General features: G+C 45.6%; 1 protein-coding gene across 6 annotated transcripts in view; it reads left to right on the plus strand.

The window, feature by feature from the left end:
- Positions 1 to 23,509, plus strand: part of LOC139273284 (CLIP-associating protein 2-like) — a 650,606-nt gene that overhangs the window by 340,877 nt on the left and 286,220 nt on the right. For all 6 annotated transcript variants that reach the window (XM_070889996.1, XM_070889987.1, XM_070890014.1 and 3 more), the window contains exons 13-16: positions 2,891 to 2,961; positions 10,911 to 10,970; positions 12,106 to 12,183; positions 13,208 to 13,375. In XM_070889996.1, coding sequence (XP_070746097.1) covers positions 2,891 to 2,961; positions 10,911 to 10,970; positions 12,106 to 12,183; positions 13,208 to 13,375 — 377 coding nt within the window. The remainder of the gene's footprint in view (positions 1 to 2,890; positions 2,962 to 10,910; positions 10,971 to 12,105; positions 12,184 to 13,207; positions 13,376 to 23,509) is intronic.

Below are 23,509 nucleotides of genomic sequence, written 5' to 3' on the forward strand. Positions count from 1 at the left end.
TTTCTCTTGAAAAAAGACTAAGGGGTGACCAAATAGAGATCTTTAAAATTATCAAAGGTTTTGATAGAGTGGATACAGAGAGAATGTTTCCACTTGTAGGAAAGAGCATAACTAGGGGCCATCAATCTAAGATAGTCACCAAGAAATCCAAGAGGGAATTCAGAAAAAACCTCTTTAACCAAAGAGTGCTTAGCATGTGGAACTCGTTACCACAGGGAGTGGTTGAAGCGAATAGTTTGGATGCATTTAAGGGGAGACTAGACAAGCATATGAGGGGAAGGGAATAGAGGGTTATGCTGATAGATTTAGATGAGGAAAGACGCGAGGAGGCTTGAGTGGAGCATAAATGCTGGCATGGATTGGTTGGGCCGAAAGGCATGTTTCTGTGTCGTATATCTTATGTAATCCATTCTCCATAACCAAGGAGGAATTACTGAGGTCATTTGCACTGTTAGTGAGCAATACTAAGCTAAACGAGTCTTACGTCCTCATGTAGATAAGTGAAGTCAATTGGAATATTGGCAGAATGCACCATCAGTACAAGACACTGTTGTTAAACCAGCCTTGGGTGCCAGGGTTTTACCAAGTGCCTATTGCTATGAACAGCTTTTTTTAGGCAGCAGAGACTACACATCTGGATGACTGGCTCATTGATTTTTGCAGAGCCAGCATTCGACTAGATGGTAATTCTGCTGGAATGTGTGGAATGCATGTTCAATTGAGAAAAATCCCAATTGTGTCCAGTACAACACCTTGCTTTTATCAGATAGGTTTGTGGCACATAATGTTCAAAAGTGCTAATGGAGTTCAGGCAGATCAGCAGCATTGCCTGCATATCTTAGGTCCTATGACTCCCTCTAAGGCAAGTATATCCTTCCTTAGGTAAGGAGACCAAAACTGTGCAAAATACTTCAGGTATGGTCTCACCAAAGCCCTATATAATTGCAACAAGACTTCCATAATCTTATACTTCAAACCCATTTTAAACACACTTTTCGTCTTCCTAATTGCTTGCTGTACCTGCATATTAACTTTCTATGTTTTGTGTACATGGATACCCAAATCCCTCTGAATTCCAACATTTACGAGTCTCTCACCTTTTAAAAAATATTCTGCTTTTCTATAAGTGGATAATTTCACATTTCCCCACAATATACTACATTTACCAACTTCTTGCCCACTCACTTAACCTGTCTATATCCCTTTGCAGCCTCTTTGCCTCCTCCTCACAGCTTACTTTCTCATCTAGCTTTGTATCGTCAGCAAACTTGGATACATTACACTCGGTCCTCTCATCTAAGTTATTGAGATAGATTGTAAATAGCTGAGCCCTTGTGGCACCCCACTAGTTTGAACCTGTCAACCCAAAAATTACTCGTTTATTCCTACTTTTTTTCTGTCCGTTAACCAATCCTCAATCCATGCTAATATATTAGCCCAATCTCATGAGCCCATGGCAGAGGCATATTATTGTGCTTTGTAGGGATTAAATGAAGACCTCTCTCAAAGCTGGACTCCCTGATATAAGGAATCGATACCACCGCCCGTATAACAACCACGGAATCGGTCAAACAAAACCTTCGGTACAACTAGTTTATTTCGAGCAAATGCAAGGGAAAATTCAAATGTGGAACCTTCAAAGTACAAGAGGTTCAGTTACAATTATACAGTTTTTCGAGGGGTGCTACCCTCCGACAAAATCAGCGATTGGTCTACTGCGATCAGCGAAGTTGCATTGATTTGTTGACTCTTATCAGACTAGCTCTGAGTGGTTCGTTCCCACCTGTCCATCTTTCATCACATGTCAATCATGCTGTTCAGTGATGTGAACTTTGCCATAGTCCCTATGACATGTGAAGTAACTCTTGTTCCAAAATACTGGCTTCCTTACTTCTTCCCGAGAGTCCCGAACTAGTCTAATACAGTTTTTCATGAGAGTCACATATTGTTTACAGTCTATGTTCCAGACTCTTGTCCTTGGTGGATTTGCTTATGTAAATCTATACTAAAGTTCACACCACGGATGGTTCATCACCCATCAGGCTTTGCTATTCCCTTCTTACTAACCCGCTTATGTGCTTTACACACATAAGCGGGTTATACATAACCGGTCAATATTACAATCTATACCGTAAGACAGATTCCTCAAAATCTCCTAATACTGATGAGCCCTCTTAATCTGGATCAATTCACTACCTTCAGTATCTCCATTCTAGTGACCGTTTTTTATACCCTTACATGCCTTTTGTAAACTTATTCATTTGACCTGTACAAGTGGACAATCTGGCAGTTAGCTGCCTTACAGCCCATCCACTGTCCCAAAAAATCATGACATCTTTCAGTGTTGGTCAGAGAGCACCCACACCTTGGCTGTGGTTGCAGCCCCACTCCCTCACCAATGCCTTTGTTGCAAGATAGAGAGCCACCTGGAGTCAACTTGGGACCTGGGAGTGTAAGATATGCTGCGTATATAAATAGACTTCAGCTTTGTGCACTATGACTAGCCCTGACTCATTTGAAGATAGAATGCAGGTAGAGAGAGTCTTTGCAGAAATTTTCTTCAGGACGTGGTGAGTTGGATATTCAGAATGTCCGTGGAAGGAACTGGGTTGATGGACCAAATCACATTTTAACAAGCCATGGTTTAATTTACTCCAGTGATATAGGGAACTTTCCTTAGGAAGTGTCAAATTTTCTTGAGGAATAAGGTCATGAGCCCTTACATGTGCACATGGTTGTTTTTCAGGCCCTTGATGATGTATGCATAGTGCTACTTCAGTCTTTCTCATCCAATAAAAAAACAACTTCTTTGCATGTTACATATGTATAGATCTTGTTGGTATAACTTAATTTGATTACAAAGGATACTAACTTATTTTCGTTCATGCAGCACACACATGTTCCAAGGTTGATTCCCTTAATAACAAGCAATTGTACCTCAAAGTCAGTGGCTGTGAGGAGGTAAGAAATTAAAAGCATTTACTTCAATCGTTTGTTTCCAGACAAAATTTTATGTTCTTGTAGATTATAGAGCTGAACAAGGCTAAGACAAACTGGGAGAGTGGCTATTTTTATAATATTTGTTTTCAGCAAGCTTTCAAATGTCATTACTTCGAAACTGAACATTTTCCACTTTGTTACATAACCTTTCATTGCTGGTATAATTCTAGTTATCTTTACTCAATGTTCTATTATCCTGAAATTAATTTAAATGTTACAAGTGGATAATGAATAGTGAATGGAAAGCAATTTAGTCAGATTTGATTAAATCAGAATGTTGATTATCACGCAGTGCATTCTGTGAATTTGTTTTTTTTATTTTAAATGCCTATTCTAGTTCAGGAGAGCAGGTTTCAATCCTGTTTGAGTGCATAATTGAGGTTGGTATACCATTTCTCTTATACTATGGCTATACTATGATCAAATTGTATATGAGGACCTTGCAAGTGAAAATGAATATTGAATGGTTTGGTTAATTAAGAGATTGCCATCAGTCTATTTGGGAGCACAAGATGTTAATGCTTGTCATGTGTCAAGAGATTTACTTTTCGGCCAAGAAGATATTTTCAGATTAATTTATATTATGATGTTGCTATTAAGTTAAATTCACTTCGTAAGTGGTTAACTCCCAGAAATGCACAAGTTATCCAGAATGATTTTTTGGGCATACTAGTTGGGATATCAGCCATCTCCAAATTGTATTTTTTGTCGCAGGCTAGTTTGTATCATGTCTACCAGGTTAGTTTCCATCATGAAGCTTCTTTGCCACCCCAGAGAGATATTTACAGCCCTAGTAATAGAATGGCTTGCATCCATTGAGGAGAGCAGAAATCTTAGCTAAACAGGCAAAACTGGTGCCTTTGCTTCCACATCATGGAGGGAAAGGATCCTTTTTCAAAATGGTTGTTGTGTTTTGTAGTTTGTGCTGAGTCGATCCTCAACACAGAGTTCTGGTGGTAGTACAAAGTTTAAGTTGTTAGCCTCCTCTCTGTGGCGGGGGAAGAGATGGGGGTGGTAGGCAGTCTGCAGTAGGTTTGTGTCTGGAATCTTGGGGTCGAGTTTCGGCCGCCCGTTAGAATGGCGCACTTCGGAGAGGCCCGCCTAATTTTTAGAACAAAATTGCGCCGAATACTTACCTCGCGATTCTCAGATAGCTGTCGGCCCAATTCCACCTCGGCGCTGCGCAGCAGTAGCTGCTGGGGGCGGAGCTACAGCTCTGCGCCGAAAACAGTGCCAGCGTAGCTGCCGGCGTCCTGTCTCCGGGGCGACGATCCTATCCCAGGCCAAAGGGACGTTGCCCCTATCCCAGGGCGAGTGGCCTGCACATCTTACCTCAGCGGCGGGGCCTGCCCGCCCGGCCTCTTGCCTGGGGGCGGGCCCCGCCCAAAGAACTCCTGGCAGTCGGCGGCGTCATTGCCGTCAGCGGGGCCCGCCCGCATCTCGCTGGGGCGGACCCCGCCCGAAGAGTCAGAGGTGACGGCAGCAGCCCGGCACCGGCTGTGTGCGGACCCCGCCCGAAGTCCTCGGCGGGGTCCGGCTTCTTCTTGGTTGTCTTCTCTCTTCCCCCTCTCCCCCCCCCCATCTTCCGCTCTCCTCTTCTTTCTTCTTCCCCCCCATCTTCCTCCTTCTCCCCCCCATCTGCCTCTCTTCTCCCCCCCATCTTCCTCTCTTCTTCCCCCCCATCTTCCTCTCTCCTCCCCCCATCTTCCTCTCTTCTCCTCCCCATCTTCCTCTCTCCTCCCCCCATCTTCCTCTCTCCTCCCCCCATCTTCCTCTCTCCTCCCCCATCTTCCTCTCTTCTCCTCCCCATCTTCCTCTCTTCTCCCCCCCATCTTCCTCTCTCCTCCCCCCATCTTCCTCTCTCCTCCCCCATCTTCCTCTCTCCTCCCCCCATCTTCCTCCTTCTCCTCCCCATCTTCCTCTCTCCTCCCCCCATCTTCCTCTCTCCTCCCCCATCTTCTCTCCCTCCCCCCATCTTCCTCTCTCCTCCCCCATCTTCCTCTCTCCTCCCCCATCTTCCTCTCCTCCCCCCATCTTCCTCTCTCCTCCCCCCATCTTCCTCTCTCCTCCCCCCATCTTCCTCTCTCCTCCCCCATCTTCCTCTCCTCCCCCCATCTTCCTCTCTCCTCCCCCATCTTCCTCTCTTCTCCCCCCATCTTCCTCTCTCCTCCCCCATCTTCCTCTCTCCTCCCTCTTCCTTCTCTTCTCCCCCCCATCTTCCTCTCTCCTCCCCCCATTTTCCTCTCTCCTCCCCCATCTTCCTCTCTTCTTTCTCCCCCCATCTTCCTCTCTTCTTCCCCCCATCTTCCTCTCTTCTTCCCCATCTTCCTCTCTCCTCCCCCCATCTTCCTCTCTCCCCCCCATCTTCCTCTCTCCTCCCCCATCTTCCTCTCTCCTCCCCCCATCTTCCTCTCTTCTCCATCCCCATCTTCCTCTCTCCTCCCCCCATCTTCCTCTCTCCTCCCCCCATCTTCCTCTCTCCTCCCCCCATCTTCCTCTCTTCTCCCCCCCATCTTCCTCTCTTCTACCCATCTTCCTCTCTTCTCCCTTCCCATCTTCCTATCTTCTCTCCCCCCATCTTCCTTTCTCCCCCCATCTTCCTTTCTCCCCCCATCTTCCTCTCTTCTCCCCCCATCTTCCTCTCTCCTTCCCTTCTCTTTCCCCATCTTCCTCTCTTCTCCCCCCATCTTCCTCTCTTCTCCCCCCATCTTGCCTCTCTTCCCCCCCATCTTGCTCTCTTCTTCCCCCCATCTTGCTCTCTTCTTCCCCCCATCTTGCTCTCTTCTTCCCCCCATCTTGCTCTCTTCTTCCCCCCATCTTCCCTCTCTTCTTCCCCCCATCTTCCTCTCTTCTTCCCCCCATCTTCTCTCTTCCCCCCCCACTCTTCCTCTCTTCTTCCCCCCCATCTTCCTTTCTTCTCCCCCCATCTTCCTTTCTTCCTCCCCCATCTTCCTCTCTTCTTCCCCCCATCTTGCTCTCTTCTTCCCCCCATCTTCCTCTCTTCTTCCCCCCATCTTCCTCTCTTCTTCCCCCCATCTTCCTTTCTTCTCCCCCCCATCTTCCTTTCTTCCCCCCCCATCTTCCTTTCTCCCCCCCATCTTCCTTCTCTTCTCCCCCCATCTTCCTCTCTTCTTCCCCCCATCTTCCTCTCTTCTACCCATCTTCCTCTCTTCTCCCTTCCCATCTTCCTATCTTCTCCTCCCCCCATCTTCCTTTCTCCCCCATCTTCCTTTCTCCCCCCATCTTCTCTCTTCTCTCCTCCCCCCGTCTTCCTCTCTCCTCCTCCCCATCTTCCTCTCTTCTCCCCCCATCTTCCTCTCTTCTCTCCTCCCCCCGTCTTCCTCTCTCCTCCCCCCCATCTTCCTCTCTTCTCCCCCCATCTTCCTCTCTTCTCCCCCCATCTTCCCTCTTCTCTCCTCCCCCCGTCTTCCTCTCTCCTCCCCCCATCTTCCTCTCTTCTCCCCCCATCTTCCTCTCTTCTTCCCCCCATCTTCCTCTCTTCTTCCCCCCATCTTCCTTTCTTCTCCCCCCATCTTCCTTTCTTCTCCCCCCATCTTCCTCTCTTCTTCCCCCCATCTTGCCTCTCTTCTTCCCCCCATCTTCCTCTCTTCTTCCCCCCATCTTCCTCTCTTCTTCCCCCCCATCTTCCTTTCTTCTCCCCCCCATCTTCCTTTCTTCTCCCCCCCATCTTCCTCTCTTCTTCCCCCCCCATCTTCTCTGTGTAGGCAACGTTTTTCTGAGCGGACAAAAATCTACACTTACTCCATTCTAAGTTAGTTTCGAGTAAGTTTTTGCTAGACTTGCAAAACAGGTGTAATTGGCCGGACACGCCCCCTTTTGAAAAAAAATCTGTTCTAAAATAAAACTGTTCTAACTCACTAGAACTGGAGCAACTTTAAAGGAGTATCTGAAAATAATTGGCCGGACACGCCCCCTTTTGAAAAAAAATCTGTTCTAAAATAAAACTGTTCTAACTCACTAGAACTGGAGCAAACTAAAGGCCGAGAATTGCAATTTCTAAGATACTCCATTCTAAACTAGTTGCTCCAAAAAAATAGGAGCAACTCAGGCCGAAACTTGACCCCAATGAGAGGCACAGTTGTCTCACTTTCTAAGTCAGAGCCAGTCAACAATTCTTGTAAAGTAAGGTCAGCCCATATCAAGGACAGAGTTTGCTTTATTCATTATTTTTGACATTGAGGGGCAATGCGAAATTAATAAAACCTGTTGTGAAAATTGTATTTTAGTCATTTAAAATAAGATTTTCATGTAAAATAAGAATTTGTTGGTTTACAGTTGGCCTTGTTTCACGAGAATGCTCATCAGTTCACCCTCTGAAATACAGGAGAAACGCATGTGCAAAATCATAGTATCCAGTTCATACCATGAGGGGTTCATTGTTCTGCCTCCCACTGCAAATGACAATATGGTGTAACGAGATAGTGGTGGTAAATTTATTCTCCAGATTGTAGAGGATGCTGGGGGGTGGGTCTTAAAGAAGTGACCGAGGACACTGCACCCGAGAGACTTGGTGCAGAGCAGAAATTTGTAACAGTATCACTTTCCATTTACTGGGTGTAGCAATTTTTTGATCCATTCGAAACTTGTATTTTTTCTCTGGTTTTGTGCCTTTCTCCGGTGATTACATGGCTGTGAGCGGCGCAGGGGTTAGATAGGAAGTGTCTACTTGAAATGCTCCACCCAGCATGAGATGTGGGGCAGGCTTGATGGACCAGCTGGTCTTTTCCTACCCATCGAATATTGTATGTTCTACATTTAAACAGGCCGATGTAACCTGAGCTTTACCCCTGTCCCTGTGTGTGCACTTTGGCGGCCGCTCTGGACCCGAGCCATTCAATACTTTTCCACTTTCCTTTTCTCTTTATCCCTCCCTGACGGTTCTCTCCTGTCATCATGCCTCCTTTCATCTCTCTCTCCGCTACTTCGCCCTCCCAAATCCCTACCCCTTTCCTTCATTATTTTTTGGCCTCCCTACTCTCCTGCTGCCGTCGCAGGCTTGACTCCCTTCTAGATAAGCTGACAGCTTCCCTCTGTGCCTCTCTCGACATCCTACGATGGGCCCATCAAGGCACTTGTCGCTGCTTCCTTACAAGCAGCAACCCCAACTGTCCCATCCTACTCTCTCACCGACTTTCCCGCCCAGCGTGCCCACTGGGGGCTAATCTTGTCAATCTTCTCCCCGTCCAACTCCTCTCCCCCCCCCCCCTGCTGCCAGCGCTGACCCTGTGGACGCAGGCAGTGGGGCAGCCATCACCGACCCTCTCTGCATCTCCCTCCGGAATGTCCGTTTACTTGTAAACAAGGCCCTTCCTATCCCTACGTAAACTAGACATGATCTAAAACTTGGCTGCCCAAGTCCTAACTCGCACCAAGTCCCGCTCACTGTGCTCGCTGACCTACGTTGGCTTCCAGTTAAGCAATGCCTCGATTTCAAAATGCTCATCCTTATTTTCAAATCCCTCCTTGGCCTCGCCCCTCCCTATCTCTCTAACTCCTTTAGTTCCACAACCCCCCCGCCCCCCCGAGATGTCTGCACTCCTCGAATGCTGCCCTCTTGAGCATCCCTGATTATAATCACTCAACCCCCATTGGTGACTGTGGCTTCTGTTGCCTAGGCCCCAAGCTCTGGAACTCCCTGCCTAAACCTCTCCGCCTCGCTTACCTCTCTTTCTTCCTTCAAGACGCTCCTTCGACCCTACCTATTTGACCAAGCTTTTGGTCACCTGCGCTAATTTCTACTTAAGCGCTTGGTGTCAAATTTTTTGTCTCGTAATATTCCTGTGAAGTGCCTTGGGATGTTTCACTACATTAAAGGTGCTATATAAATACAAGTTGTTGTTGTTGTATATGTATGAATATAAAGGGGCTGCAGGAGGGGTCAACACTAAAAATCATGGTTTAAAAACTAGTATTAAAACACTTTACCTAAACGCACGCAGCATTCGAAACAAAGTAAATGAGTTGACGGCACAAATCATTACAAATGGGTATGATTTGGTGGCCATTACTAAAACGTGGTTGCAGGGTGGCCAAGACTGGGAATTAAACATATAGGGGTATCTGACAATTCGGAAAGATAGACAAGAAGGGAAAGGAGGTGGGGTAGCTCTGTTGTTAAAGGATGATATCAGGGCAGTTGTGAGAGACGATATTGGCTCTAATGAACAGAATGTTGAATCATTGTGGGTGGAGATTAGAGATAATAAGGGGAAAAAGTCACTGGTGGGCATAGTTTATAGGCCCCCAAATAATAACTTCACGATGGGGCAGACAATAATCAAGGAAATAATGGAGGCATGTGAAAAAGGAATGGCAGTAATCATGGGGGATTTTAACCTACATATCGATTGGTCAAATCAAATCGCAGGGGGTAGCCTTGCGGAGGAATTCATAGAATGAATACGGGATTGTTTCTTAGAACAGTATGTTACAGAATCTACAAGGGAGCTAGCTATCTTAGATCTGGTCCTGTGTAATAAGACAGGAATAATAAACAATCTCCTAGTAAAAGATCCTCTCGGAATGAGTGATCACAATATGGTTGAATTTGTAATACAGATTGAGGGTGAGGAAGTAGTGTCTCAAATGAGCATACTACGTTTAAACAAAGGGGACTACAGTGGGATGAGGGCAGCGTTGGCTAAAGTAGACTGGAAACACAGACTAATTCTTATGTTCTTATACCAGACATTTGGTCACTGTATTGAACTTGGTCTTTTATTCAGGAAGCTGCTCAGGTTTCCTCAGCTGGGATCCAACTACTATTTGTGTGTGTGCACGTGTGAATGCATGAGAGACAGAGAGGTGAATCATTGTAGTTGCAGTCATTTTTGCCCTACTCCTGTGGGCCAGCAATACACGGATTGCACTACAGCAATCAGGTAGTCAAGGATTGGGGTGTTCTTGGCTCCTATGAAGAAATTATATCAAATTTCTGTGGAAGAGTACGAGTGTTTCAATGGTGAACCAAAAAAATTACAAATAACTGAAGTATGATTTTGTATATCTTTTTCAGCATTTTGTACACTTTAAGCCATTAAATAAGATTACTGAGTTAATGGTTTAGTTTGTAAAGCTGCTTTTTGTGTTGCTGAAGGGGATAGGTCTTTGCAATGGGCCAGAAGGCATGCTTGAGGTGCTTTGATGCTGCTTTGATTCCTGTCTTAATGACTAATATCTAATGAGCCAGCCATGCCAGAACCATGGTGCAGTCCCAGTGTGGCTTGTGGATTTGACTGTTCAGGTGTGGGTTACTAAAGCCTTCACAGTGGGTGAAAATTTCCTTGAGCACTACAACACCAATGACAGGTTTAGGATGAACCATGGTGGGAAGTGACAAGTGAAGGAAGAAAAAAGCTAATCATGGAAAAAAACTACTCTCAAAACTGCCAAGTGATATTTGGCCAGGAAAGAAGAACAAATTTACTTGTATTTTAAGTAAAATGGTGAATTAATAGTATGAAAAGTATTATATCTGAGACCCTGTATGTTTCATTATTTTTAACCTTGTTAGTATGTGATCCATTCCTTTAATAATTTTGCCAGACTAGAGCAAACTACTGTTGAACTTAGGCTGCAGTGGCTAGCAATGACATTAAAAACTCACTCTGTAATCCCACATTACTTGGAGCAGCTTTGCTGCCCCAGTTTGAGTTGCAGAAACCCCGATAACTTTTGCTGTTCACTATGTATGTTTATGCAGTGCACAGTAACCTAAGTGAGCAAAAATAACCTGTTTACATTATCTAAACTGTTCACATTATCTAAACTGTTCACAGAAATATTTCTTGTTAACTTAAAATTCCAGATGCCAAGCAAGAGAGCTCAATTTCAAAAGTATTGATAATTTCATTTGTACAAGACTGACTTTTCCATATTATTATTTGCAGACGCTGTTATGAGTTTTTAGATTTGTTGCTGCAGGAATGGCAAACACATTCCCTCGAAAGGTAAGGACATGAAGTAGAAATTCAAAAGAAATAAAATCTGTTTGAGGAGAAAGAAGTCTACAATCAGGATGGGAATAATAATATCTAATGATACTTGTTAATCATTTGATGATTTTTAAAAGCTCATTGCATCTTTTATTTGTAAATCTGTAGTGATTTATGATAAAGCGTGACAGAAATGCTGAGTCATAGAGACAACTGGTGTGCTAAATATTGTATGCAAATTTGAAATTGGATTATTTTTGCACCTCAAATTGAGAGTAAAACTATATAGGATTTGTAGGGCTTGTTTGTTGGTGATGTTCTACCATTTGCAGACGCACTTAAACAGATGTCAAGGTTGTGGTTATTTTATGTAATTAATTTTAATTGAATATTTTGTATACAACAGTAAATATATTTCATATCTGTATACTTTGTAATAGCATATAAAGTAAAAATGTACCTCAAAAGTGAATTCCCAAACTGGTGACCACTACTTCCATCAGTTGCTTAAAGCGCAAAGGAAAAATATATATTTGGAAAAATTGAAAGATGAAAGCTCAGTATTGTAAATATTTCACTTTGTATTTTTAGTAAGCAAGCATCAATTTACACTTTGATGGGAAGTTACTTTAAAAAAAACACTCAAGAAATCAACTAATCTAGAGTAAACGTGCGCAATGAACCCAAAGTTCAGATTACAGCCTATGTTAGAAAACTACTTGTCTGAAAAGATTAACATCTGTCTCACAAGTGGGTGGTTTTTTTGGGCATGCCTTCACTTTAGGTCCCCATATCACATCCTGTTCTGCAGGCCCTCTCAGTCCAAGACAACCTACCCCCATGTCTGTGTCCGTGCTACTCTTTGATGAGGCACTAGAAGGTATGGGTGCCTATGCTTATGTACTGTCTAGTTGTTTTCCCCCTTGCTGCCTCTGCTCGACACCTACAGCATGGAGGATAATGTGGCACGTCAGGGATTGAGAGAAAGAAACAATTGCTATAATTAGGAAGTACGTTGTGTTCGTACATCATTTGGCCATCACAATCAATATAGTTGGATTTCATTCTATGTATTGATACATAGGCATTTAAATGATTACAATGTTTTGGTGAAGATCGTAACAGATGCATCATTCTATATTTTGCTTAGACATGTGACTGTTCTGGTGGAGACCATCAAGAAGGGCATTTCGGACGCTGATGCAGAAGTCAGACAGGAAGCTAGAAAGTATGGAACTACAGAGCTAATTTTTTAAATAATACAGTAAATCTGCTCCAGATTAACACTGAGCCGTTTACTGAATTAAAAAGTAACCGTTTGTAGATACTCTAGATATGTAATGCACAGAGAAAATATATATATAAAATGGAACTATAATTATAATCCACATTGTTGATCTTCAACTAGAGAAACACTTTTTTTTTGTGAAGTATTATTCTATTTAATAAACTGCAATTCTGCCCATTCAACACATTAAATGTGATGATACAAGCTGCTGCAATACTATTACCCCCATATTGCTTTAGGCAGTTCTGTTTAGCTTGTCCTGTGCTATAAACATGAATTGATATAGTTATAAGTCATATAGAACAGAAGGTCCCAGCTTTGTTTGCTGATTTATACTGAGGTAGTTCATTTCAGCCAGGGCAGTAGTTAGGAAACTACAACTAGCCTCAGTCTTGAGCTTCGGAGGGGAAAATTCAGCAAGGATTCCTGTGCCTGGTCATTGTCCAGTGTCTCTTGCTTGAAATGTACTAATGTGGCTGCTCTGAGAACAAAGTTGGGCTCAGCTGTGTTTCCCCATCATAAGCAAACAGCTTGCCGACAGTCACCTTGTAGAATAGCAACTTCAGTGAAGTACCAGAGGGCTGCTGTTGTCTGTGTAACCACACTTAAACAAGAGTCAGCATCTTGAGAACAAGTGTTTTTTCAGTGAATTCCAGTTTTTAATTATAGTTAAAATTAGAAATTGTAACTATTTTTATTTATTCAACATTAAATACACTGAGGTAATTGAATAACATCAGAGCCTATGTGTTTTTGTTACAAAAATCATTGGCTGGGACAGTAAGAGATTTGAGTCTAATTGTTTAATTACTTTTCTGTTGCTATGTGGCTTTTTTCACATTTTACTTGAATTTTTTCCCCCAGAAATTAGTTAAGTAGAGGCTATCTATAATATTGTTTACAGATGAGCACCTAATGTTCCTTTCAAATACTGAAACTTGTGATGTTTAATTTTTTTGAATAGAACTTATTGGAGTCTTCAAAACCATTTTCCTGCAGAAGCTGATGCATTGTACAACTCCCTGGAGCCTTCCTATCAAAAAGGTTTTCAGGCTCACCTGAAGAGTTCCACGAGTGCTGCATCTCTCCCTCACTCGGACCGATCCTCTTCCAGCTCACAAGAGAGCCTTAAGTATGAAAAGATTATTTTTGAAATTATTTTCCTGAAAATAAATTGCTGCATAGTCCAGAATCCTTTCATAATAAATTGACTCAACGTTTTCTTCCAACAGATTAAGTTTTCTAAACATTACGAGTAAAGGTCACAAATTGGGCATGTGGAGAGTTTGTCACTGTGTGTTGCATTGCCTGGAAAGTGTGGTCAGTGGGAACTATGTTGCCTACTGGCTCAGCTTGCATTTTAAACAGAGGCCCGGAAGTGTTGAAGGACTGTGACCTTGATCGAAACAAAAATTATTTTCAAAAATCACTTCGGAAGTTCTGTCATTAATGAAGGCGCACAGCTCCTTTAAAGACTCATTGTAAATTGAGGTTGTTCAGTGGAAACAGTGAACTGATATAATGCAAGGATTATTCTGCCCATTTTAACTCCTTGCTTGTAACTTCAAAAATGCAGTTAAGTCACTGTTGTTGGATCATTACCTTCTGTTTCCATTGTGATTGTCATTGGTGAATATCTGCCTCCAAGTTCTAAATTTTACACTTGGGAAATGTAATTTTTATCAGGACTACATATTAACCTTTTGACTACGGATAAATTTGCTTGGTCAGGAATTTGGGGGTTCTGGAGGCTGGGAGTATGCACATTCATGTTGCCCTTTTTGAATTCGATGTGTAAAAATATGTCCAAGGTTGATCTTCCAAGCCTGGGCTTTTGATAGCCTGAAAATACATCCTCCACGAAAGTCTAATGGAAGAAGATAAAGGATTTAACCTGGGGGGGATCAGAGGGCAAAAGTTCAAGAGGGATAGGATATATATTAGGGAGAAAAATGTTAAGTTTAAGTTCAAAAATATAAAACCAGATACAAAATGAGGACAGGTTGCGGGAGGCGGGGCAGGGATGGGAGCAGGATGTGGAAAAATAAAGCAGAACAAAATTGTTAAAATAATTTTATTTTCGGTTAAAATTAGGACATGTTTATTTGTACTGCAAAAATGGCCAACAGCCTCCACCCTTATTTCTGATTGGTCCCCTTGGAGGATAAGCCACACCCTGAAGTTTCACAGGAATGTGTAACTGGAACCGCCCATCTCAAGGTCTCACTGACTTTGCAAATTGTAACGTGATCCACTTTGACTTCCTGAAGCGACAGAGCTCCACAGAAGACAGCAAGGACCAACCAAAATCTCGTACCCCAGTCCAAGTACATGCCTCCCCCAGCCGGTGCCTTACCCCAGTCCAAGTGTATGACTCCCCCAGCCAAAGTGCCTACCCCAGTCCAAGTGCATCATCATCATAGGCAGTCCCTCGAAATCGAATAAGAATTGCTTCCACTCGATAAAAGTGAGTTCTTAGTTGACTGAACAGTCCAATACGGGAATTATAGTCCCTGTCACAGGTGGGGCGGACAGTCATTGAAGGAAAGGGTGGGTGGGATTGGTTTGCTGCACGCTCCTTCAGCTGCCTGCGCTTGTTTTCTGCATGCTCTTGGCGTTGAGACTCTTAAGTGTTCAACGCCCTCCTGGATGCTCTTCCTCCACTTAGGGCGGTCTTTGACCAGGGACTTCCAGGTGTCGGTGGGGATGTTGCATTTTATCAAGGAGGCTTTGAGGGTGTCCTTGAAACGTTTCCTCTGTCCACCTGGAGCTCGCTTGCCGTGTAGGAGTTCCGAGTAGAGCGTTTGCTTTAGGAGTCTTATGTCAGGCATGTGAATGATGTGGCCCGCCCAACGGAGCTGTTCGAGTGTGGCCAGTGCTTCGATGCTGGGGATGTTGGCCTGATCGAGGACACTAACGTTGGATATCACAACAGCCCTGTAGACCATGAGCTTGGTGACAGATTTGAGTGTCTGGTCTTCGAACACTCTCTTCCTCAGGCGGCCGAAGGCTGCGCTAGCGCATTGGAGGTGGTGTTAAACCTCATCATCAATGTCTGCCCTTGCTGATAATAGGCTCCCGAGGTATGGAAAGTGGTCCATGTTGTCCAGGGCCGCGCCTTGGATCTTGATGACTAGGGGGCAGTGCTGTGTGACAGAGTCAGGTTGGTGGAGGACCTTTGTATTACGGATGTTTAGCGTAAGGCCCATACTTTCGAACACCTCAGTGAAGATGTTGACTATGACTTGGAGTTTAGTCTCTGAATGTGCGCAGACGCAAGCGTCGTCCGCGTACTGTAGTTCGGCAACAGAGGTTGGGGACTGTCTTGTATCTGGCCTGGAGACGACGAAGGTTGAACAGGTTCCCTCTGGTTCTGTAGTTTAGTTCTACTCCAGCGGGGAGCTTGTTGAGTGAGGTAGAGCATTGCAGCGAGGAAGGTCGAGAAGAGGGTTGGCGCGATGATGCAGCCCTGCTTGACCCCAGTCCGGATGTGGATCGGGTCTATGATGGATCCGTTGGTCAGGATCACGGCTTACATGTCGTCGTGGAGCAGGCGGAGGATGGTGACAAACTTTTGGGAGCAGCCAAAACGGAGGAGGACGCTCCATAGTCCCTCGCGGTTAACAGTGTCAAAAGCCTTTGTAAGGTCAAAGAAGGCCATGTACAAGGGTTGGTGCTGTTCCCTGAATTTTTCTTGCAGCTGTCGCGCCGTAAAGATCATATCTGTTGTACCCCGTAGTGGACAAAATCCGCACTGTGACTCCGGGAGGAGCTCCTCAGCCACAGGGAGAAGACGGTTGTGGAGGATTCTCGTGACGACTTTCCTAGTGGCTGATAACAGGGAGATTCCTCTGTAGTTGCCGCAGTCGGACTTGTCCCCTTTTTTAAAGATGGTCACGATTACTGCATATCTCAGATCTCCCGGCATGCTCTCCTCCTTCCCGATGAGAGAGATGAGGTCATACATTTGTGCCAAGAGTGCCTCTCCGTCATACTTTAGTGGCTAAGCGGGGATTCCATCTGCTCCCGTTGCCTTATTGTTCTTGAGCTGGCGGATGGCCTTTTCTACCTCGTGCAGGGCTGTGGTTTTGCTGAGGTGGTGGCGGGTAGCATGCTGCCGGATGGAGTCGAGGACACTCGAGTCAAAGGCAGTGTCTCGGTTAAGGAGATCTTCGAAGTGCTCCTTCCAGCGGGTCCTGACTGCCTCAGTGTCCTTGATGAGTGTCTCCCCATTCCTGGCCAGCAGCGGGGTGGGGCCTTGAGTGCTTGGGCCGTAGGTAGCCTTGACTGCGGTGAAGAATCCTCGCATATCGTGGCTGTCGGCCGGCTGCTGTATCTCCTGTGCTTTCTCCACCCACCATCTATTCTTCAGGTTGCGGGTTTTTTGTTGGACCTCGGCCTTAAGCCGTCTGTAATGCCGCTTTGCTGCTCCTGAGTTGGGTTGTTTTAGGTTCAGAAATGCCCTACGCTTGCGATTTATTAGCTCTTGGATCTTCTGGTTATTCTCATCAAATCAGTCCTGGTGTTTCCAGGTTGAGTGACCGAGCGTCTCTTCGCAGGCACTGGTTATGGTGGCCTGGAGGGCAGACCAAGCACTGTGGGTATTCTGTGTCTCAGGGTCATCAAGTGTCGTCAGTTTAGCAATGAGGCGCTGGCTGTATCGGGCTCTCTTAACTGGGTCTTTGAGTGCCCCGGCATTGATTTTATTTGTGGCACTGCTTCTGCTGCCGTCGCCGCTTTGGGGCTATATTGATGTTGATGATGGAGCGGATTAGGCAGTGGTCCGTCCTGCAGTCATCAGCTCCTGTCATGGCGCAGGTGTTGCGCACATCCTTGCAATCCTGGCTCGAACGATGACATAGTCGAGCAGGTGCCAGTGTTTGGAGCAAGGGTGTTGCCACGATGCCTTGTATTTGTCCCTCTGGCGGAACAAGGTGTTAGTGATGACATGGTCGTGTTCTTGGCATTTTGTCAGGAGCAGGGTACCACTGGAGTTGGTTTTCCCTACCCCCTCTCTGCGAACATAACTCCCCAGAGCTCTGTGTCTTTGCCGACCCTGGTGTTGAAGTCATCAAGGAGGATCAGTTTGTTGTCCGTAGGGACGCGGGACAGGGATTTTTCGAGGCTGGAGTAAAAACCCTCTTTGATCTCATCTGTTGCATCGAGTGTTGGGGCATACACACTGATGACTGTGGTGCACTGGTTCCGGGATAGAGTGAGTCGGAGAGTCATGAGACGTTCGCTAATCCCGCAGGGGGAGTCTTTGAGGCGGTCGACCAGCTCGTTCTTGATAGCGAAACCTACTCTATGGAGGCGCCGTTCTTCCTCTGGTTTGCCTTTCCAGAAGAAAGTGTAACCTCCACCTTGTTCCTTGAGCTGGCCTTCCCCTGCCCGCCGTGTGTCGCTTAGGGTGGTGATGTTGACATCGAAGCATCTAAATTCCCGGGCATCTATGGCAGTACGGCGTTCCGGCCTGTCACTGTTGGAGTTGTCCATGAGGGTCCTGACGTTCCAAGTCCCAAACTTCATATTGAAGGGTGGAAGATGCTTGTGCGTGAGTTCTTTGGCCGTTGCACACCGGCTGTCACACGGGCTTAGCTGAGCAAGGTCTAGGTCCAGTGGCAAGGGGGTCCAAGACGACGGAGACCAGGAACTGCTGTATGAGCCTAATTGCCTATGGCGAGATGTGGGCCGTAAGTTCGGCGCTGAACAGCACCCTTCGGTGAGATGGTAAGAGATCCGAGGCCTGACTGGGGGCAGGCACTGGGAAAATTAGAGGCCCATTTTGTGGAAGGAGGAGAGGTCAGGGTGACCACAGCCATTGCTGGAGGAAGGGAGGCCAGGTCGTCGTTGAAAGAAGGGAGGCCAGGTCGTCATTGGAAGAAGGGAGTCCAGGTCATCATTGGAAGAAGGGAGTCCAGGTCGTCATTGGAAGAAGGGAGGCCAGATCATCATTGGAAGAAGGGAGTCCAGGTCGTCATTGGAAGAAGGGAGTCCAGGACGTCACCGATGGGTGAAGGGAGGCCCGGACGTCGCCGATGGATGAAGGGAGTCCAAGTGCATGCCTCCCCCAGCCGAAGTGCCTTACCCAAGCGCAAGTGCATCCTCCCCACCCCCCCCCCCCCCCCCCCAATAGATGGGGAATTGTGTATGGATTGTTAACAGGTTTATTGGGTATGAAGTGAATAGTGACAGTGTCGTGACTTCTGGATATCATCCACTTCAACGATGTCCCTTGTAGAGGGTTGGATGAACATGATCTGTATTTCCTGAATTCCCTGTCTTCCCTCTGATCCCCCTCCCCCCTCCCCCCAAGCCTCTCACTCTCCCCCCTCCGCGCCCCCTCCCCAGCCTCTCCTCCCCAACCACACTCTGTCCTCCCGCCCCCCCCCCTCCTCTCCCCCCAAACAGTCAGTCTCTCTCTCTCCAACCAGGTCCAGCGGGGAGCTTTGTGCTTGGCGGCCCAGCGGGGAGCTCGGGGAACTCCCAGAAACAGGGGAATTATCTCCAGGCTTGGGGCTGCTTGGTCGGGGGACCAGCGGGAACTCGCGGCTCACGGGAGGCTTGGGGCCCGGTCGGCCGGAGGAGCAGCAGCCCGCTGCCATCGGGCACAGGCCGGCCGGGCGGCGGGGGTGGGGATTGAGAAAGAGAGTCGGAGCCTCAGGTCCTGCTGGCACCACGTGGATGGAATGGTTCGGCCAGGAGGAGGGGAGGGGGGTGGAACTTGATGGGGCGGGGCTTAATAGTGCAGTACACGGGGCAGGACTTGTTGCCTGTCTGTCAAAAAAAAGTGCAGTACAAATAGTTCGTCCCTTAAAATTACACTGAGTGTTCAAGATGAAGTGCTGTTTTCAAATCACACAAATCTATAGGGCGTGGATAATTGGATCAGAGGAGTGGAGGAGGATGGATGGAGGGACAAGAGGCCTAGAGGGAGTGAAGAGATGATGAGGCTAAACTGTTTCATTGGGGAAGGGGTTGGAAAACTGCTTGTGAGGGGGGGCGGTGTTAGGAAAAATACCACATTTGGGGAGGACAGGATAGGTACATGTGTGGCGAGGTAGATGTTCCTTAGTGGGATGGTGGTGTTTGGAAAAGTGAGGATGGAGGTGTTGAGATACTGGGGGAGAAGAGAGGTTAGATAAAATGCCTCAGGGGCGAGGGTTGGTGGAGGATACTTCTCAATGATTGTTGAGGCCCGAGTTTTAAAAGAATCAAAAGGGTCAGAAAATTCACATTTGAAGAAGCCCCAAATTTTTTTGACAAATACTCTGGCTTTGATTTTTCCACACTGCCGGACAAGATTTTGTTGTTTTACAGAGGTTGGAATTTTTCTATATATGATGGAAGCCCTGTATTTAAGACACACGAGATGCACCTGTTTTTAAGATGTTCCTTTTTTCACAATTATTCTGACACCAATTTGATACTGACTTGATTATAGTAATTTGAGGAGGCCCAGATTTTTTTAAAAGGCTGCATTTTAGCTTTTTTGGTCACTAAAGGTTGCGATTTTCTTACTTTTGAAAGGTACTGTTTTCCTTCAGTGAGTAGGCTCTTTTTTTAAACCCAAGAGGCCCTGGGGCTGAAATTAACCCGCTCTTCAAGGCCTTTCCGGCCTGGGACAAACAGATGGTCCGACCCATTCAAAATTGCCACCAGGCTGGGGTTTCTGCTGCGCCCCGTGTTCTCGCACCGTCGGGCACACGCTAACCCCTTTCCACCTCACGAGGGAATTTGCCCCGCAGGAGCGGAGCGGAGACGCTCGGTGCCCCCAACAGCTTTCCCGGCAGGAAACTGCTAGTGGTTGGGTGTCACATCCCCCCCCTTAAAGGGGAGGGCATACTGCTGTAGCCGCCATTTTATTTTAATTGCCGGCCGAATGAAATAGGCCTGACAATGGCGGCCACGGGTGCCGGACAGCTGGCCCGGCCGAAACCCTCCCTGGTGGCCTAGTGGGTGCTACTAAAGTGGCTGCAGAGTTTGCAGCGGGCCTCCCAGTTAACTGAAGGAGAGGGACGTTGCTACGCATCAGCACGATGCAGCACTTTCGCATCGTGCTGACATCATTAGCGTCACGCTGATGACACCACCCGCCCACTGCCCCACTCCCAACGCACTTTCACCCCAAACACCGCCGCAAAAAATTAAAAGAGAAAAAGAGGACAATTTCGCTCTATTCTCCGCCCCATGGATGCGGGCGGAGAATATTCATTTAATTTGAATTATCCGCTACATTTGGGGCGGAGGGCAATTTCTAATTCCCTGACTCTTCAAAATAATTTTGAGGTCTCAGTTTTTTTTTACTTTCGGTGGTCCCAATTTTTGAAGATTCTGAAAAGCTTCTTTAACTGTTAGGATTTTTGTTGCACTTCGATAACATTTAAAATCAAAATTCCCCATGTAATCACTTCTGATTAATGTTCTTAATGTAAATTGTTGCCTGTCATTGCTAATGAACCAATTAAATCATTCAAAATGCTCTTATAAAAAATTTTCCTCGGCCACTTTTCATCGGTAATTAGAATTTATGCCCAAAATCAGGTTTTAACCAAAATAAAAAAACTCCACATTCCACAATAATTATTCAATTTAATCATTGAACTGTCTGTGTTAATATCTTAATTACATGTTTTACTTCAAATCCACAACTTCTCTTTTGAGGCAGCTATTAACATGGTGGACTGGGAGATGTCGATGGACAAGAGAAGAAGCCATCTTAGATTTAGTAATGAGTAATGAACCTGAACTAATCAATAATCTTAACGCCTAGCTAACAGTGACCATAATATGATAGAATTCAGTATTAGGCTTGAGAGGAAGAAGGGTGAGTCACAAACCAAGGTTTTAGATTTAGGAAAGGCTGAAATTAACGCCAGTAGACTGGGCAGATCTATTTACAGATGAACAGTGATAGAATACAAGACTTGTACATACCGCTAAAGGCAAGAGCTCTACTTGTGTAATTAAACAACCTTGGATAACAAGGAAAGTGAGAGATAGAAAGGGCTTATACGAAGGTAAAGAACAGTAGAGATCCCACAGACTGGAGAGTTAGACCCTGGAACGTTCTCTTGAGCGGAAGTAACATAATTGGACTGGAAGTACATAGAAGGGTGCCGTGCATGTCATCGACCAGTCTGGAAATTAGGACACTATTCACCTGCAATGCAGAAGGTGACACTGCACACTCCCCCCACCTTTCTTTCCTCTTTAAAGCCTACCTCTTTTTTTTAGTCACCTATTCTCTTCGGCTCCGTGTCCATTTTTGTCTGATTTTTCTGTCCATTAATTTAAAAAAGCTGAAACTTTATGGTTAAATGCTTTAAAGCAGTAAAAAAAAAAGCAACAAACTGGTTGGTAGTGCGTACAGGGGTGTTGTTGATGTTAAAGGAGATGTGGATGGTTCAGAGAAGAGGCTGATGGGGAGGTAATGATGGCACTATTGGTTCAAAAATAACCAACAGCACTTTTGTTCCTGATATCCTACTCTTCTCCCCACCCCCCTCTCCCACTAGGCTGTTAGAATTTAGATCCTGTTCTTCTCAATTTTGTCAAATCCTACAAACCCCCAGCACTACCAGACACTGTCCCTTCTCAATCTTCCTGGACTCCAAGACAACCAAGTCGCAGATTATATGGCCCCTCTTGGTGTTACTAAACCTTTTAGATCCTGTGCTCCCTCACCTGAGGCATTCCTCCCCAATACCATCCCCCCCCACCTTCCTGGCCTCAAGATCATAAGAACATAAGAAATAGGAGCAGGGGTAGGCCATTTGGCCCCTCGAGCATGTTCCGCCATTTAATAAGATCATGGCTGATCTGATCATGGATTCAGCTCCACTTCCCTGCCCGCTCCCCATAACCCTTTATTCCCTTATCGCTCACAAATCTGTCTATCTCTGCCTTAAATATATTCAATGACCCAGCCTGCACAGTTCTCTGAGGCAGAGAATTCCACAGATTTACAACCCTCAGAAAATAAATTCCTCCTCATCTCAGTTTTAAATGGGCAGCCCCTTATTCTGAGACTATGTTCCCTAGTTTTAGTTTACCCTATGAGTGGAAATATCCTCTCTGCATCCACCTTGTCGAGCCCCCTCATTATCTTATATGTTTCGATAAGATAACCTCTCATTCTTCTGAACTCCATGTGTTATAGGCCCAACCTATCCTCATAAGTCAACCCCCTCTTCTCCGGAATTAACCTAGTGAACCTTCTCTGAAACAGCCTCCAATGCAAGTATATCCTTCCTTAAATACAGAGATCAAAACTGTATGCAGTACTCCAGGTGTGGCCTCACCAATACCATTTACAGTTGTAGCAGGACTTCTCTGCTTTTATACTCCATCCCCCTTGCAATAAAGGACAACATTCCATTTGCCTTCCTGATCACTTGCTGTACCTGCATACTAACATTTTGTGTTTCACGCACAAGGACCCCCAGGTCCCTCTGTACTGCAGCACTTTGCAATTTTTCTCCATTTAAATTATAATTTGCTTTTTTATTTTTACTGCCAAATTAAATAACCCCACATTATACTCCATCTGCCAAATGTTTGCCTACTCACTTAGCCTGTCTATATCCCTTTGCAGATTTTTTGTGTTCTCACAATTTGCTTTCCCACCCATCTTTGTATCATTAGCAAACTTGGCTACATTACACTCGGTCCCTTCATCCAAATCATTAATATAGATTGTAAATAGTTGAGTCCCCAGCACCAATCTCTGCGACACCCCACTAGTTACTGTTTGCCAACAAGAAAATGACCCATTTATCCCGACTTCCTGTTTTCTGTTAGTTAGCCCATCCTCTATCCATGCTAATATCTTACCCCCAACCCCGTGAACTTTTATCTTGTGTAGTGACCTTTTATGTGGCACCTTATCGAATGCCTTCTGGAAATCCAAATACACCACATCCACTGGTTCCCCTTTATCCACCCTACTTGTTACATCCTCAAAGAACTCCAGCAAATTTGTCAAACGTGATTTCCCTTTCATAAAACCATGTTGACTCTGTTTGATTGAATCATGCTTTCCAAATGTCCTGCTATTGCTTCCTTAATGATGGACTCCAGCATTTTCCCAACGACATATGTTAGGCTAACTGGTCGATAGTTTCAGCTTTCTGTCTGCCTCCTTTTTTAAATAGTGGCGTTACAGTTCCCCAGAATCCAGGGAATTTTGGTAGATTACCACCAATGCATTCAGTATCTCTGTAGCCACTTCTTTTAAGACCCTAGGATGCTTCTCCCAGTAATC

The sequence above is a fragment of the Pristiophorus japonicus genome, chromosome 1, assembly GCF_044704955.1.
Source record: "Pristiophorus japonicus isolate sPriJap1 chromosome 1, sPriJap1.hap1, whole genome shotgun sequence".
Lineage (NCBI taxonomy): Eukaryota > Metazoa > Chordata > Chondrichthyes > Pristiophoridae > Pristiophorus > Pristiophorus japonicus.